Below are 17,325 nucleotides of genomic sequence, written 5' to 3'. Positions count from 1 at the left end.
ATGGGCCTGACAGCTGTCTGTCAGGCCCATTAAGCTGCACAGTCCACTGGCAAGCCCCCAGTAATTAGTGTTGGGTAAACTCATTTATGGTCCAAATGGGTCGGGCAGGGCCAGGACCAGTATGCACGGTGGGTGACCTCTGACCCCGCCGACACAGGATACAATAGGGTTATGGTCACACTCGCTATCTGGACCCTATTACTCTCCATTACTCAAATTACTCACCCTCACTGGCAGAGGCAGGGCAGGGGACACCGGCCGTACAATGAAAGGACCCCCCCCCCCCCCCCCCCCCGCTACCTCCCCTCCATCCCTCACCCCTTCTGAAGCAACAACTAGGCCTGATCTGGGGTCAGAGCTCGCACTGATATTATAGCTGCTAAGGTCAGAGCCTCTCTCTCGCCTGATGTGGGGCAAGTGTCCCCCCAAAATGTGCAAACACACGCACACACGCACACACACACACACACAGTGTAAAATCTGACCAAACGGAGCGGCCCTCCTCGGCCCAATCCGTGCCTCCCCTCATCATTAGCAGCATGCTGGGCCTCCGCTGCCGTTTGGGTAACCTCATAAGCTAGCTGCATTATCTAAGGGCCTGTGTGGGCAGGGTCACACAAACGCACGAGAGTCCACAGTGGGAAAACAGCCTCACGCACACACCCGGTGCTCGAGCCCCCCACTGGGAGTTGAGGTCAACAGTACCACCACAGTCAGGGGTGTCCGACCCACCGCGACCGTTCGGACCGCCTCCACTCTCTGGTCGCAGCTCGGTCCAGGACATTTGCCGCCCACACCTCTGGTGGTCCGACCAGATTTCCCTCAAATCACCAACACGACTAAGACTGATTCACAAATCCAGATTCAATCATGCTTCCCACATTTAAGATACATCATTAGCTGTATTTTACATTATTAGTGCTTTAATCATAATCATTTAAATAATCAACGGACATCAGGAGACGTGGCCTAATGTCATACGCAGATCAATCAGGAAGCAATCAAATAATGATCTTTCTGATCTTCTATGCCATTATTCCTGGAGCAGCATATAAAACAAAAACACAGCAATCATATAAATGCTTCATTTGAGCGGATTATCAGTGGATTATCTGCATTATAATCCAGTGTAGATGGGATCTTCATAGAAAGAGTCACCGAACTATTAACTGGTGTCAAAGTTCAGTTAAAAAGAGAAAAATGGAGGAAATAATCCTGTTGATTTATAGATTTAATCCCGTGTTGCGCTCCCAATCTCATTGTAATATAAAGATAAACCATTTACCGACCAAATAGACAAACGTTCCTAAACAACTCCTTTATAAAAGACACTTGTGATCCTGACTGACAAGTGACTTAAATTCTTGCCTTCAATAATGGCAGGTTTGTTGGAATTAGGGAATTCCAAACAAGTCTTCTATTTAGGGGACATAATACAAACACAAAAAGTAAGTCAGTATTTATCTCAGCCTCTGCCCCGAGGACCAATTACACATGAATGCCGGAGAACAGCCCACATCCCCGCTCTGGGAATGTGGAGGCATTTGGCTCTGGACTCCAGGGGCGGTTTAGCTTTGCCCCCCCCCCCTCTCAGAAAGAGGGTTGTTAATTTGTTGCGCTTGACCCCGGGCTTTGTGACCGACGTGTATCCAGTTTGTAAAAAGTGCTTTTATCTGCTTTCTAAATATGTCCAAGCTCAAAGGGTTATGATGCTTTTATATCGGTCAGGGAGGGAGACAATGGTGAAAGGGTGCAAGTTCTGACCCCTGCTGACACACACACACACACACACACACACACACACACTCTCTTATGGTCTCTCTTTCATTCCCTCGCTCCCCCCCCAGCCCTTTCTTATTCACTCATGTGCATGCCCAAACATATGCATCCCCATAACATGCACTTTCTCTTTCACCAATTCACACTAATTTGCATGCACACGCACACGCACGCACACGCACACGCACACACAAATAGACGCATGGTACAGCCGGACCCTGCTGTCCCCCTCCCGAGGTCCTTTTGGCTTCTGTTTGTGTCTCCTGTGTGCAGGGTCACCGCGACATTCCTCAGCCGGCCCCTCGGCTCTGTTCACCCAGCTGGAACAGCCCGGGACCCCAAGACCGGCCGTGCACACCAGACGCAACAAGCTAACGCTAGCTGGCTGAACCTGGAATTCTGCAAGGAACAAAAATAATCATCAATCATCTGATAAAGTCCCTGTAAATGGTGCAAAGTACAATAAAACACAATTTCCCGTGTACACCTGCACTGACCTGTGCAGGATAATTCTCACGCTAATCCAAGGTTAGGCTAAAATATTTTTTCCTTGATTTAATATTATATTAATTACATCTCAGAGTTCCAATGAATTAAATAATCTATTAATCTCCTCGTTTTGCTAATCTCCTGTATGCCCGCTGCCGTTCTCCAGACGAATGAACCCTTAACCTTACACCCTGAACTCTCTGACGGTGTGACTGATTAAGGGATTAATGAATACTAATTGATAGATACTTCATGAGGAGGTAACACACTTCACTGCGCGCGGAGCAACATCCCCACGAAGACCAGACAACACCAAAACGATTTGGAGGACTTGAAGCAGAAATGAAAACAGCATCAAGCCAAAACCAGTTAAAGTGACAATCCGCCATAATCTGGCGACGATTTCGGCCCAAGTCAGTGAAAGGCGGCCTCTGTGACAAGTGGTTGCACTTCGGGGTCAGCGAGGAGCGAGACTGACAAGTTTTAAATTGGGAAGCCCTAGAAGCAGAGCTTCAGCGATCACAGCGCTTTGTCCTGCTCGAAACGCGGTGGGAGTGACGCTCATTAGGATAATGTGCTGTATGAATAACACCACCAGCGGCAGCCGGCACACACTCCCACGATGCTCGGGCCTCGCCGCGCCGCGCCGGGATCAATACACGGCGACTTCGGCAACCGGGTTCAATGATTTTTGTTAATGATTCCAAAACCTCTCAATAGTATATGCTAAACTAAACAAGCTGAAAAGTCCTCGGGTTAGTAGCTGCCGCAGGGCTCCAGGCCTCGCTGAGAGGAGACGAAAACATTTTAATGCACAATTAGCTAAAACCTGTCAAAACTAAGTTGCTAATTCAAACTTATTTAAATCGTTTAATGAAACCTCCAAACCCTCCTCCGGCTCCAAAGTCACTAATGTGAGGAGAGCGATGCAATGTGAGGTACACTTTTATTTTAGTCTCATACTTTTATTATTTCATCATATAATTAGATTGTTGTAATGTAGCCAGTTAATAATGTGACAACGGCTACTTTCGGATCACAGAAATGCCAGAAACGCTTTGTTTTGAGTGAAACGCTGTATAAGACGAGCTCCAGACAAAGGACCCTACATTTATATGATCATGTATTTATATTATCATCATATCATCATCAATCTAACAACGCATTTAGCACTTTTAAACCCCGACCCAAACAGTTACTTTTGCACGTTTGTGTGTTTCCGTCATATCTAATGCACGGCTGACCGTGTCCTGAAAAGTGAATACATGAAAACACTCTTCCCTTGTAAACCTGAGAACACCTGTAGGAGGCCAGCATATAATGAGAGGGCTTTGTGTGCTTTATGTGTGTGTGTGTGTGTGTAGTGAGTTTGGGACATTTGCAAGGTGTCTCTCTCTGCATGAGAATGTAAGCCTGCAAAGTGCGTCTGCATAAAAAATATCTGGAATGCAAGGTGTGTGTGTGTGTGTGTGTGTGTGTGTGTGTGTGTGCGCGTGTGTGCGAGTGTGTAATGAGGGGTTCAGAGGGAGCTGTGATTATTCTCGCCTCCTGCAGTGTGGGTCCTCCGGCTCTGTGGGCCCCAGGGAAAGCGCCCCGTATTTAGCGTGTGGGAACGCACATTCGGCCCCCTTATTGCTGCATTGTTGCAGCCGCGCTCTTTTCTTCTCTTTTTTTAACTAATTGAATTCTTGACTCCTGAGCCACAGGGACGGCTCGGGAGAGACCAAAGAGAAAGACATGAATTTCAGGCTTTTTCTTGCGGTTGAGTGGGGGCAGAGCAGTGGGGGTGAAATTGGAGTGTGTGAGGTTGGTTGTTGGTGGCGGCGAAGGGGAGGGGAGGGGAGGGGGGGGGGGGGGGGGTAGCCGTCGGAGAGGGACGGCTCTGGCTGGCTGGGTGGCTGCTATGGCGTCACCCTGTACTTTGATACTGGAGGTCAAAGGTCGTCCTCCCCCCCCGGCGGCGCTGAGAAAGTGGCGAATTGGGGACGGTTTATTCAACAATAAATTTCTCCTTTTGGAAACTTTCAAAAGCGCTTTCGGCCTCTGCGACATCTTTGTAGTTGTGCTTGAGGAATTCTAGACAAAACAATTGTAATCCCCTCCCTGTTCTCACCTCTCTTCAGGGTAGCTTCTCCCTTCACTGGCTTCTGCCAGACCCCCTTCTCCACACTAGTGGTCAGTGTAGCGTGCCCCCCCCCCCCAGCTCCCACTGAGGATACCCACCTAATCTGGCAGGAATTCTGACAAACATTAATGGCTTTAAGATCAGCATGAGGCTCTGACAAATTAACAGGCTTATTGATTTCTGATTGTGAGACTCAATATTTACAAAGCCTTGATTCCAAGGACTGTATAAAACAAATCTAAACAGAACGCAGCCATTCGGGTCACACTTTTGACATGATGTTCCTGAACCCATCGGGTTCTATCCTTTGGTTTCACGATGAACCTCATCCTATCCTAGAATGATGGAGCCTTTCAAAGCCGTGACGCCGCCACCTGTTACCAGCTCAGCTGTTTACCTGTGGCTTGTTCCAAACAGGTGATTTTCCACAGGTTACACATCTTTACAAGGGAACACGAGGGAATTAAAACACATTTACCAAAAACAAGATATTTATCTAATCCTCACTCATCCCTCATGTTTTTTTTTTTTTGCAATACCTGGAATATTATACTACATGCTAGCTGCTATCTAAAACGCTAACAACGCCATGGAAGCGATCCAGAACAAAAGCTAATGAGCGACATCCCTCGTGTCCGCTGGACAAGCATGGCTCGTCAAAGAAACCCCGTCAGCCGTGACTCCGTGTGACCCGGGCGGTGCACGGAGCTGCTGGCCAGCCTCAACTTAAACCTGTTGGGTCTTGTTTGAATGAGAGCCAGTTCTGCAGGAAACACCTCCGCCAACTATTAACTAACCACCTGCCTCACTTCCAATTGGCTGGAGCTGCAGAATGCAGGCGTACAGTACAGGCAGCGAGAGACAGCGAGAACGAGAGGTAAGCAAAAGATGCACCACTCATTTAATAGAGAGGAAGAGGAGCTGCCAGAGAGGTAGATCTATCATATCTATATATGTAAGAGAGGAGGAGAGGTCAAGTGAGGAGGCAGCAGGACCGCTGAAAAAGAACCAAAACCCCAGATGGTTCTACAATGTGAAAAATAATGAAAAAACTCCTGTAAGTTTTGACAGGAGTTATTATTTCAGAATTACTTTCAGGAAAATCTGCATTTCTATTTCAATTCTTTAAAATTACAAACCGTTATTTTAGACGTAAAAAAAATAGGAAAGGTTGGTTAGAAAAATAGATTGGACTCAAAAACTGGGAATGTGTTTCCTGATAGTGGTTAGAGTGTCTCTGGGTTGTGGGAAAGGGATCCGTGGAAAACCATGAACTCCAGAGCTTTAAACAGACAAAAGAAGCAGGTAACAATAAGAGGAAAACACATCGGAGCCGATTCTACCTCCTACAGTGCCTCGTTTCAGTTCACCGACCCTGTCCAATATGAGCTCCATCAAAGACTGCCAGCATGCAATATGGTGTGGGAAAAAAGAAATATATATATGCAAGCACGGAAAGGAAAAAAGGTCAAGGTCTGAGGTTACTGATAGGATCCATATCTTGTCCAAGGCAAGGATGGGGGCGATCATCCTGTGCTAACCTTGGCATTTCACCGCAGCCATAATAATCCTTCTAAATAGACCCAGAGATGGTATCCAGTAGGGAAATAAAACAAGCGATGGAAACAGAGGTGGGAGGAGCGTCTGTGTGTGTGTGTGTGTGTGTGTGTGTGTGTGGTGGTTAGAGTACTGTTAAGGCTATAGATTATCTGCTCTAAACAAAGTGATTGGCTTTGCATACTCAATGAAAAACAACATGAAATGACTTGCATCAGCTGAAGTTTGCAGCGGCAGTGAAGGGTCTAAATGAATAACACGTAGTGGCCGTAACTTTCCATCTACTTAAACCCACACAAGTCCAGCCCAGTTCATGTGACAGCGTGTCATCGCTTGCGTGGTTCTGGCGGAACCTGCGTCCCGAGAAGCTCGCTTGCTGGCGTGAAGCAGCGCCGGCTGCATTTCACGCAGGCTGCTCTGCCCCTCTTCCTCCCGGTCTGTGGCGGGCGGCCTGCTGTGAAGGCAGCCACCATTCACCTTTAAGCAGTGTGCAAATCTGTCAAGGGGCGCATGCCACCAACAAATGCTACTGTTGAAGAGAAAGAGTTATGACGACTGTCTCGGGTCGTACATCTGGGAAGAGAATTAGCTCCCTGACGGGAAACCACACAGGCTGCAGGGGCCCCCGAGTTGAAGGCAAAGTTAAAAAAAAAAAAACATCTAAATAATAAGGGCATAGTTTGCACGTTATCATGTACAAATGGAATATTAGGATAGGTTTCAGCCTGCCCCCATCCAAATCTGGGCATGCAGGTCTTTCTGGTTGAGCTGGGGCTCTTAAGCAACCAGAATGGACGTGGTGTGTAACTTTTCCCACAACCCACTTTGGAGAGAATCGTCTTTAGTGTCCTCATCCCTTCATCCCGACAGAAGGGATGTGTAGGATCAGTAAAGTCATCTGGAATACAAGCGTGCAGATGCTGAAAACTTGTGTCGCGCGTCAAACTGTAGTTCTATCAACACGTGTCCTGCAGCTTGAACTACAACACGTATGTTAATGAGCAGCAAGTATCTTTCATCATCTTTCATCTCATTTCTGGAGTGTTTCCTTTGTCCCAGTTCTTTTTCTTGCGTAGAAATGCTTAATTTTAGTTTTTAAATGGGTTAAAACTTGATTATTCATTATAATAAATAAAAAAATGTTCAGCTTTTAATGTACTAAATTTATTTAACAAAAACGTACTTTTGTTTTAATGATTAAAAATGAAAGTATAAGCTTCGTCTCTTTTATATTCAGGACTGTTAGACTGCGACTTGGAATGTGGCTTTCGTGGGTTTATCATTGAGTTGACACCTGCTTTCCAGAAGAGTTTTTAATTAACCAGGCCACTGGTCAGCGAGAGGTAGGGAGAAGGTTTCCATTATGGGGGGGCGGCAGGCCGATGCATGGGCTGCTATTTCAGCCAGCAAATTGGAGAATTAATGGTGTGAATAATCTGCCTGTTCCTCTTAGATCTGAGCGACGCTCTGAGACCCGGACCAGCCCGACAAAGGTTCAGGACTGCCCCCCCCCCGTCGTTTCATCAGATCTTTATCTATTTGAAGAATCAAGTTACGACTCCGCTCAGGTGACGTTTTCCTCACGATTAAAATCAGGCATAGCATTTGAGGCCATTTAAAAATGTTTAGGGGCTAATAAGCGTAACCTGCTTCACTGAGATTTAATTCACATGGTAAAAATGAAATAAACAGACTAGATATTAAACTGCACTTGCTTTTTACGCGCCCTTCCTGAGATGTTTCCACTCTGCAGCCGGACTGACAGACCACCTGCCTCCCCGCCGGGCCGACAGGTGACACCGCCAGGACACCGTTACAGCGCTCTGCATCTGTCCACCTGCGCGCCATCAGCGCTGTGACTGAGTGTGTTATTAAGTGTCCGGCTGTAAATATGGCTGACAAATCAAAGGCGCTTCTAAATCACCACTACAAAGAATCCGTCTCTGCTCGATTCAGTCAGTACCGTCACGGATATTTTAACGTCTCACACCGGTTGCGCTGCGGGCTGAACCGGTGGTGGGAACCTTTGAAGCGCTATCAATCTGTGATTAAAATCACGCAATTAGTTTGACAGCTAATCAAGGAAACTTTTCAACAATAGTAAAATATCTTGTAATTGTTGGGAAACAATCCTGAAAATTGTGGAACCTGGTTCTTATCAAAAGAAGAATGTCACCTCTTGAAAAATGGAACCAAGACTATTCCAAACTAATCCTGTTCACACTGACAGAAACATCCAGACAAAGGTAATAAACTGTAAATAACACCCATCTAAAATACGGGAACTTAGTTTACATCGTAAGAAAGACAACGCTCAGAGAATGAGGGGCCAAACCAAACAACCAAAGTGCAGATGACGTAACTTCAATTGTGTTCAACAAGAGTTTTGCTTTCGGATAAAAAAAAAAATCATGTCAGGAAAATGTGAGTAACCGGCCAGAATGGCAAGCGAGGGAGGAAATATTCCCGTTAAGGAAGTTTAATTCCACAAATCGCACAGCGATTCCCTGTTGGGGCCGCAAAGCGGAATCCCCTGGTTAGGTTACAGTTCCCATCCCGTTGCTACGGTACGACATCACAGCTCCCATTACGCCTTCATCGTGTTCAAACAGGCAGAGCAAAGATGCCACGGACTCCTGGGAATCTTTGCCGATGCTTACCTCAGTGCGGGATTAAGAGCAACGGACCACACTCTGTCGTTCATGACAAGTGAGTCTCTGCGCCAGTTGGAAGCCAAAGTCCAAATCTGGAGAAACAGACGTCGCCATTAAGGAGTGTGACTCGTGCATACATGTCAAAGCTGTGGCTGCAGACGTGCGCTAACCCGAACGGTTCGGTCTCTGGATCCACTGACGATGAGTCCGTCTTTAGCGTCGATGCAGTTGACTTCTTGGTTGTGACCCGACAGGTCCACTGTCGTGCCACTCCTCCTGCTGCGGACCAGGATCCTGCCATCACTAACACAAAAACAGGAGTCGTTTTTAGGACTAGTTTAGGACCATTGTTAAACTAGAAAAGCACTCGGAGAGCGCAGACCTCCGCCAAGCAGCTCATTCCCCTACTAACTGGATCTACACCGTCCACATGGTGATCTGGATCATCACCAAAAGGTTCTAGATTGTTCTTGGTATCTTTATACACCAACCATGAAAAGTAAAAGTGAATCAGAGTTGATGTGTATTTTTAACAGATTTTTGAATCCATAAATGGAGTTTTAATTTTAAAATGTAATATTCTTGATTGACTCCATCCTGGATCCGATCCGGATGAAATTCGGTGGTGAGATAGAGATCCCCCCCCCCCCCCCCCACATGATTGTGTGAAAATCAATAAACATCGGTCGATAATCAACCGTGATATTGAAGAACCGATTTCGAAGCTCCATTGACTGCATTGCTAATGAAAATTTCAAAGTGATCCAAAATCCAGGATCTCTTCTGGATTGTCACCAAAGTTGCATCATCTGTTCCTGGTAACATTTCCTGAAAATTACAATTACCGTACATAACCTCCGCCTCGCCTCGGTAAATAGAATAAAATCCCAAAGAGAACAATCAGGGCAGGCGCTACCGTACCTTCCGCTGCTGATGAGGTGAGATTCCGTCACGACGAAGCGACACACATCACCCTTGTGGCCTGAGAAGGTCTCAAACGGTTTACGCTGCGGTCGCCCATGGCGCAGATGGTACGCTCTAATATCGGCAGCCTGAGACAGAAACAGCGTACCGTCATCCAGCTGCAACCATGGCAACAGTCTGAAGACAAGATATTGAAGAGACACAGGATTTAAAAATTAACACGTTGCACTTCACTTTGTCTTCTAGTCCAATAAAATAAATTAAAATTAATATCAAGCCTTTAAAAAGCGAGAACCAAAAGAAAGAATTACCTACATTATTTTCCACTTGAGAGGAATATCCCTTTTGCAGATCCCGTTATTCCAGTTCTGAGCTGTCTTCACTCTTTCTTTCAGGGGGATGTGACAATATCTGCAATGACATGGAAACGTAATCGCAATAGTTTGATGCCATTTATATGATTTATAGACATTAAGTCAGACATCTCTGGAAAGCAGCTCTGACAAACACAATCCAGGAACGACCTCAAGCATACTAAAACCACCAATGCTTGGTTTTACAAGAAGTTGTGGTCCCCTAATTCAAATTATATATATATATATATAAATTATCGGTGGGCTTTGAAGATTGTTTGTCACTTTGCAGACCTCTTCCCGACGGATTTTCCAGGGAATTCTACCAGAACCTGGGGTCTGAAGATGCTGATCAGCAGGAGGTAATCACAGATAAATGATTTCCACGAAGGCATTCAGGGTTGAATCATTTGCAGACAGCATTTGTTGTTGTATTTGGGGGGGGGGGGGGATACTTCTAAGTAGCCATTTAAGCTACTCTTGTTTCATCTGCTTATTGAAAACAGTATATTTTTTCCAAAAGTGTAATAAACAATTGGGAATTAATAAAGTTGCTTTCCGTTGTAATAGACTAAAAGCTACTGGTATAAAACTAGTGGCATTAATTGGGTGTGTCGCCTTCAATTCCCCATGGCTACAGAGCAATATGAACAAAACAGCTAACAGCATCCATGCTACAGTATGTGGTCGAAGATGCTAACGCTAAGCTAAAAACACACCGCGGGGTTCTCTCGTTATCTTACATGTCCGCTCCAGTCCGAGTAATTCCAGTGTTTAAAAACGCTTTAGCAATCCTCCGCCACACAACGTCCCGGTTCACGAAGTGGTAAATAGTCCTAGAAACTTGAGAGAGGCGACTTAATGATTTGTAGTCCAAATAGGACAGGATATGATAGAGAACATCCTCTGGAAGTTGGTCAATGGCCATGGTGAGCGCTCTGACAGCCCCACCGTCCCCTCCTCGAACGCTCTATGTTCGGGTGCAGGTGGAGAAAAGTCCCGCTGGCTGAGAGAGTTTGTAAAAACGGATGTTATAGAAAGTAAACGACATTCCATCTTTCCATAGAAGAGCAAGGTGTAGGAAACAGGAAGTAGGAATACAGGAATGGAGGACGACGTCACACGGTTCACGTACGTGATGACGTATTGGCGCGAGTGGGGGATTATGGAGTATTATTTTTTTTGAACTATTTATATGTCATAATCATGCTTACATTTTTTTAAACACATTTCAAAACCCACATATAATGAACATAAAAAAGTAGAGCAACAAAATTGGCGAATAACAAATTAAAATAGAATAAAAAGTGACATCATTTTTTAAAGATTTTTCTTTTTAATGCGTACAGGTTTCAGTGCATTATTTCCTTTTAGGGCTTTTGGGGCTTGAGAATTAGAAAAAAAACTTCTGATGAAAAGCATAAAAGAAAGTTTTCACTTTTGGATTTGTGCATATTAAATTTTCCATTTCATACATTTTGTGGAAACATATGGCAGGATATGTTGTCAAAGTAAATAAAGATCTTTTAAAGGTGATGACTGGAAAGGTTTTGAGGAAATGTATTTTTTTATTTATTTATTACAAAAGCAGACAACAAATGGCTTCCACATTCAAATAATTTAATGAATTTAGACAGCATTCAGTTGGACATCTCTTCAAATTTAAAAAGGTCAGAGCACCCAAATTAAAATATTACTTCATCCTACTGAGCTTATAAACAAGTGAAGATGTACTTTTTTTTTTCTTTTTTTTTTCCCCCATGCACGAACGATCTCTTCTGCATAAGAAAACTCACTGATCAACTGGGAAAACGTCATCCTCTCAACTGCATTTCCAGAAAGGTGAAAATAAATATAATTGGTGTAAATTTCTGGCATCCTGATACTTGTTATTTGGTTATAAGTAAGAACAGACATCAGCTTTCCTTCCCGTCCCACAGACAGTCAACAGACCGGCTCAGCCCCGTGTCCTGTTTAGCCACTATAACTGCCAAAGTTGTGTCACGGTCAAATGACTACCAAAAGTTGATTGACCTTATAACATTTTGTGAGGCGCTTAACCATTTAGCATCAGTAGCATCAATTTGTGCTCATTCACGTCACGAGGGTCCCCCAGTCTCCAGTGACAGCCCTGCAGCTCTTTGATCAGCTGAGCACAACCACACATAATTACAATATGCAGATCGTTCGTCTTTCTTTCTTTTGTAAAAGACATGTCCCCTCGTTGAAAGCCGGGCCCTCAGCAAGGCCATGTCCCCAACACTGGGCCGTCGAAAAAAATCATTTATGGTTGGCTTTCCAGCTGAACTGTCATGGCTAAAAGGAAATGAAGAGGTCGGGAGGAGGGATATGGGGAATAGAGGGGATGTTTGGGGGATGTGGTGGGGGGTGTTTCAAGGCAGCTTTTGATCTTTTTTAGGGCAGCAGAGAGGGGGGGGGGGGGGCTCTGCCTGAGCTGGCAAACACATTTAGCTGGTAATTGTTCAGATCAGTCTGACAATCAGTCTTGGAAATGCACGGACAAACAAAAGTTTACAGCTCCAATTGGAAAAGTCAACAGGTCTCGCATAAGGCCCGTACATAAACAATGAAACGGGCGAGACGGAGCTGGCCTTTGATCAGTTGTTTGCGTTTCAATTATCCGGCCGGGTTGGGCTGGTGGCCTTTGTTGATCACGCTGAATGGGGGCTTGGCTTTAATGGGCTGCCTGTCATTTTTCATTGGGAATCCACCTCACTGCATCTCAGTATATCTGAACATCTTCACACCAGGCAGCGAGTCCAGTACAGTCTCAACCAGCCAGAGCTTCATCCCAAATTGAAATCCTCTTTTTGTGCATTAGAACCGATCATTCTATTTTCCTTCCAACTACTGTACAGGTGCACCCTAAACTTAATCAATAAGAACTATGTAAAAACAACTGTGGGGCTCCGTCTTTTGAAGACACTAATGTTACGTGTATCACGTTACCGGGATGACTGAATTCCAATTTAATACCTCAATGTGACAAAAATCTGGATGACAAGTCAGTCAGGAATTCATGCAGGATCACCTGAAAAATTAAAAACCAAGTTTTGGCATAACATTTTGGTTGGCATCCAAATCAGGTTCCAAATCTTTCTGGGATTTCTTTTCTTGAAATGGGCTGCAGAACCAATTTAATCAAAACCTGACGGACGGCCGGAGCATCTGATAAATTTCATTAAGAGGGACAAGAATATTTTATTACCTTTGCTGGAAAATACGATATTTGAATCATTTTCCCTTGTGTTTCATAAAAAAATATATAATCCAATGAAAAATATTTGGTGGATTATAAAAAAATATATTTATGGATTTGCTATCCAGGTTTGTGTGCTGCAGATCTGGATCTGCTTAATGGACCCATATGGTTCGTGTTATATCACCACATGGCTTTACCAGGGAGTAAAATACGAAATATTGCAGAGACTGATGAACCCACAGGCGCTGATGAGTTCTGGTGTAGTTACTCTCTCTACCAGAAGGGGGAGATAAAGGTTCTCTCCTGCAGGGGAAATCCATTCACTCAGACTGGATCCATGAAACCCAGTCAATAAAATTTGACATTAAATAAATAAATATACAAACAAGCAAAATAAACAAATGAGATATCTGGAGTAAACAAATCAATATGTATAGCCTGGAAGAATCTGATCGGTCCTATCAGGTTATGCTCTGTATGTCCAGATCCAGAACACAAATTCAGATGTTCTTTAGAATAAAAATCTGCTGATATTCATATATGACATGCAGTATTGTGCAGTCAGTTTACAATTATGTGTAAAGCTGAAACGATTAGAGCCTCTCTTTGCTTCCATAGGCTTCGAAACGACGCCTCCAGTATTTGATATTTCTCTTAGCTCGAATTGAAATCATTTTGAGAGTCCAGTGATGAATCATGGATACCTCAACACAAGTCTTATCATTTCATCCACGACTGAGTCTAGGCACACAATTTTTTTTATTTATTAGGGGGTAAAATTAATTCCAAACGCAATCAATTTCCGATTTGTCTTAGGACACGACTCAGATAATCAGAGGTCAGCGACGCCACGCTAAAGGGTCAGCGGTATACGAGTGGCAGGACGTTGTAAGTGGTTTTTGATGGAAGCAGCTTCTGTGTCGGCTTGTGGCATTCGAGCCTGCTTAAGGAGGTGGGGTCGCGTTCTCTGGTCACCCCTGCTATTCTACGGCCCGCACCGTGGGGGTCGAGGCAGGGGTTAAATTGCTCCCTAAGCAAATGAAGAAGGTAGCTCTGTTTGTTTATCCGGGGTTAAGGATGATGGCTGGGCCTCAATAAAATGGATGAAAGCATTACCCTCGTTTTTCTCTCTCTCCCTGCACTGGAATTGCTCCGCATTTGCATGGCAGTATTGGCGACACAAAAGGTGTGATTTTTCCCACAAGCTAGTTCTTCTGAGGTTTACGCTAACTTTACAGGCAGAGGCTGGGGGCTACATTGGAGAGAGAAGACCAGGGCCCCTAATTTAATCAGTTTACACAAAATCTAATGGCATTCTTCAATTTGAGAAGCAACATTTAATTAGTGCAGTCACATGCAAATCCCTATCCTCACTTTAAAAGCATCAAAACTGCATTTAACTGTATTCTGTCTTGCTATCCAGTCACACCATTGAGTCATCACAAAGCACCAGGCTGTAATTGACTGATCCGTCTGGGTTTATAAGGGCAGTCTGAAGGGACGGGTCCCTGCGTTAATCCAATGTGAAAAGAGTTAAGAAGATTAATGTCAAGTATTGTCGAGAGCATTTAATTCAGCGCTTCGGGTTTGGTTGGGATTAACTCGCAAAGGAAGTCATCTATTTCTTCTTCTCAGCAGGAACGAAGGTTGTAAATGTTTGTACCGTGACAAAGATTGTTCAATAGATGGGATGAAGTTGGTATGAGGACGAATGAGTTGTGACGAGGAGGAAACGTGGGGAGGATTTCACACTTCAGAGGACAAACCACCGATGGGAGAATGTGGGGATTCTTCTAAACATCTAATAAACGATGAAATATGTTACCTACACACTAGAATCCACGAAAACAACTGAAAACGCTGCAGTTAGCATGCTAGGCTAGGTTCCTCACATTGGAGCAGTCAAAATAAAACATCGCTTATTGTTTAAGTACAAACAATGCAGATTCAAAGTTTTTTTTAACTTTATATTTGACAGTTCTCGCTGCAAATGAATGCCATAAATCCCGTTCCCACTCGGATCCCCTTCGTGCCCTCGCGGATCCCGCCTTGTGCCCTCCCCTTCGTGTCCTTCGATCCCAATCTAAAACCCAATAATTTTGTTCATATTCAAACACAAAACCACAGACCGAGACACAAGCCTACCAGCTATTTTCATTTCCCAGCACCTGCTTTATCAGCCAGAACCGTCACACCTGTCCTTCCTCCCGCAGGTACGACTCACTCATATACATCCCTTCTGACGTTTAAAGTTTAGTAGTAGCTAGCAGCTAACTCAAAGAAGGAGAATGCCCTCAGGTTGTGGAAACAACCTGATGTTCATCCCTTACATTAATCCATAGGCTGAAATAAAATGATTATACGTCTGAGTATTAAGAAAATAAAGCTTGCAATAAATATTCTTCCTTTTCTTGGCAAAAATAAGATCGGCATAATGTATAAACTAAAACAACAACAACAACAAAAACTGCCCTGTTTTTGTTCTGAAAAATGCTGCGTGAGAGCAGAACTTTTTCCAAAAATCAAAGGAAACCTTTTCAAATGTACAGGGTTGAACCAATAAAAAGTCCGTATCGCCTGCTGGGATCGTCCAATCAGATTAAACTCTAGGGTGTGAGGAGGCCAGAGATGAAAGAATAACAGTGGAGATGCTGAGAGTTACAGAACGAGATGGAAGTTAAAGCCTAAAACCAAACACGCCGGTATCATCCCCACAACGGCAAAGTGCTCTGACGCTGACATGCTGCTATCTGCTACAAAGGAGGGGGGGGTCTTCATGACTTCAAATGACCTTGTTATCCTTGTTGGGATCAGACTAAGAATACCCACCCTGTTAGCTTTCCCTGGTCAGGTTTCATGTGTGGAGAAACCAAAGGCCCCGGCGTTTCCTTTCTGTTCACCTCAGGGATGATGAAGACGGTTAATGAGTTCACGTTCACGCCACGAAAACAAAAAAACCATGATGAAATATCTTGAATCGAGACAAGAAGATGTTCACATTTCAACATTCAAATGAAAATATTGACGTATATTATAAAGACATTAAATAATTCATTCTGGTTTGAGTATCTTTATGTGTGAAACAAGAATTACCAGAATTTAAGAGCAATAGTTTTTGCACAATGTCAAAAATATCTATATCTATCTAGCAATATTTACAAAAGCAGAAAATAAATTCCTGGATTTATCCAGATGCACACTGATATTAACCCCCCCCCGTTCATCCACCTCTTCCTTCCGCCAACTTTCCTGGAAATCTGTAAGGGAGTTTCTGCAAAGATCTTCACATGGAATATTTACAAGCAGGGAACAAATGGTTAGACCTGTAAAGTGTCCCATCTCCCCTGAAGACAGACGCTGATGGATAGCGGACCACATACGGCTAGCTAACGGACAAGCTGACGCTGTGTAAACACCAAATAAATGAACCGTGGTGTAGTTTGCAGCGGCGAGCACCAACTGGGACTTTGGTTATATTTCAAGTACAACAGAGAACAATCCTTAAATTCACAATTAGAACACACTGAAAGGGATAATATGATGAGTCTGTTAGTTACCGGTACATATTTTAATTTTTATCATGAAACATTTTCTTGGGACTTTTGGTTTTGGATCCATTACTTTGATAAGGATCTTTGCAGTCGTTCCAACAACTTTCTTTTCAGATGGAGGAAACAACAAAGCTGAGGACCTTTAGGTTATTTTTAATTTATGTAGTCACACACGATAAGTTGAAGTAAATGTTTTCCTGCTATTAGTGACCAGAACTGAGCATGGAACTAAGTCTCCACATTTTAACTTGTCATTCTTCTGTTGGTGTTTGCGGCCCATAAATCCATGTTTCATTTTTTTTTTTACAAAGCAGAAAGTCTGAAACATATTTTCTGCTTATTTCACTAATTTCTTGCAGCATATATAGCATATAAAAACACCAGATGTAAATTTTAATGTTTAAAACTTGGGGTTATTCAAAATAGAGTGGGACATACTTGCTTCGGACCAAATAATTCTTTTTTTTAGAAATCAGTATTTTAATGTACATTTATTACACATTTTAAATAAATATTCCTTACTTAAAATTATTTTACACATCCTCAAATAAAAATATATTTATATATGTATAAAAACAGACATTCAGGGTCCAACGAGAGCAGAAGAGCTGGAGGGTTAGCTTAGGGTGTGTCGGGGGGGGGGGGGCTCCCATATACTTCAATGCATTTA

General features: G+C 43.7%; 1 protein-coding gene across 1 annotated transcript in view; it reads right to left on the bottom strand.

The window, feature by feature from the left end:
* fbxw4 (F-box and WD repeat domain containing 4) overlaps positions 1 to 10,931 on the bottom strand; it is a 16,005-nt gene extending 5,074 nt beyond the window's left edge. The window contains exons 1-5 of the mRNA XM_068741115.1: positions 10,625 to 10,931; positions 9,844 to 9,939; positions 9,526 to 9,705; positions 8,775 to 8,907; positions 8,611 to 8,696 (exon numbers count right to left, since the gene is read on the bottom strand). Coding sequence (XP_068597216.1) covers positions 8,611 to 8,696; positions 8,775 to 8,907; positions 9,526 to 9,705; positions 9,844 to 9,939; positions 10,625 to 10,809 — 680 coding nt within the window. The 5' untranslated portion in view covers positions 10,810 to 10,931. The remainder of the gene's footprint in view (positions 1 to 8,610; positions 8,697 to 8,774; positions 8,908 to 9,525; positions 9,706 to 9,843; positions 9,940 to 10,624) is intronic.
* Between the last annotated feature and the right edge of the window lie 6,394 nt (positions 10,932 to 17,325).

This window comes from Brachionichthys hirsutus, chromosome 7 (assembly GCF_040956055.1).
Source record: "Brachionichthys hirsutus isolate HB-005 chromosome 7, CSIRO-AGI_Bhir_v1, whole genome shotgun sequence".
Taxonomy (NCBI): Eukaryota; Metazoa; Chordata; class Actinopteri; order Lophiiformes; family Brachionichthyidae; genus Brachionichthys; species Brachionichthys hirsutus.
This window is presented reverse-complemented; position numbering and strand designations above follow the sequence as displayed.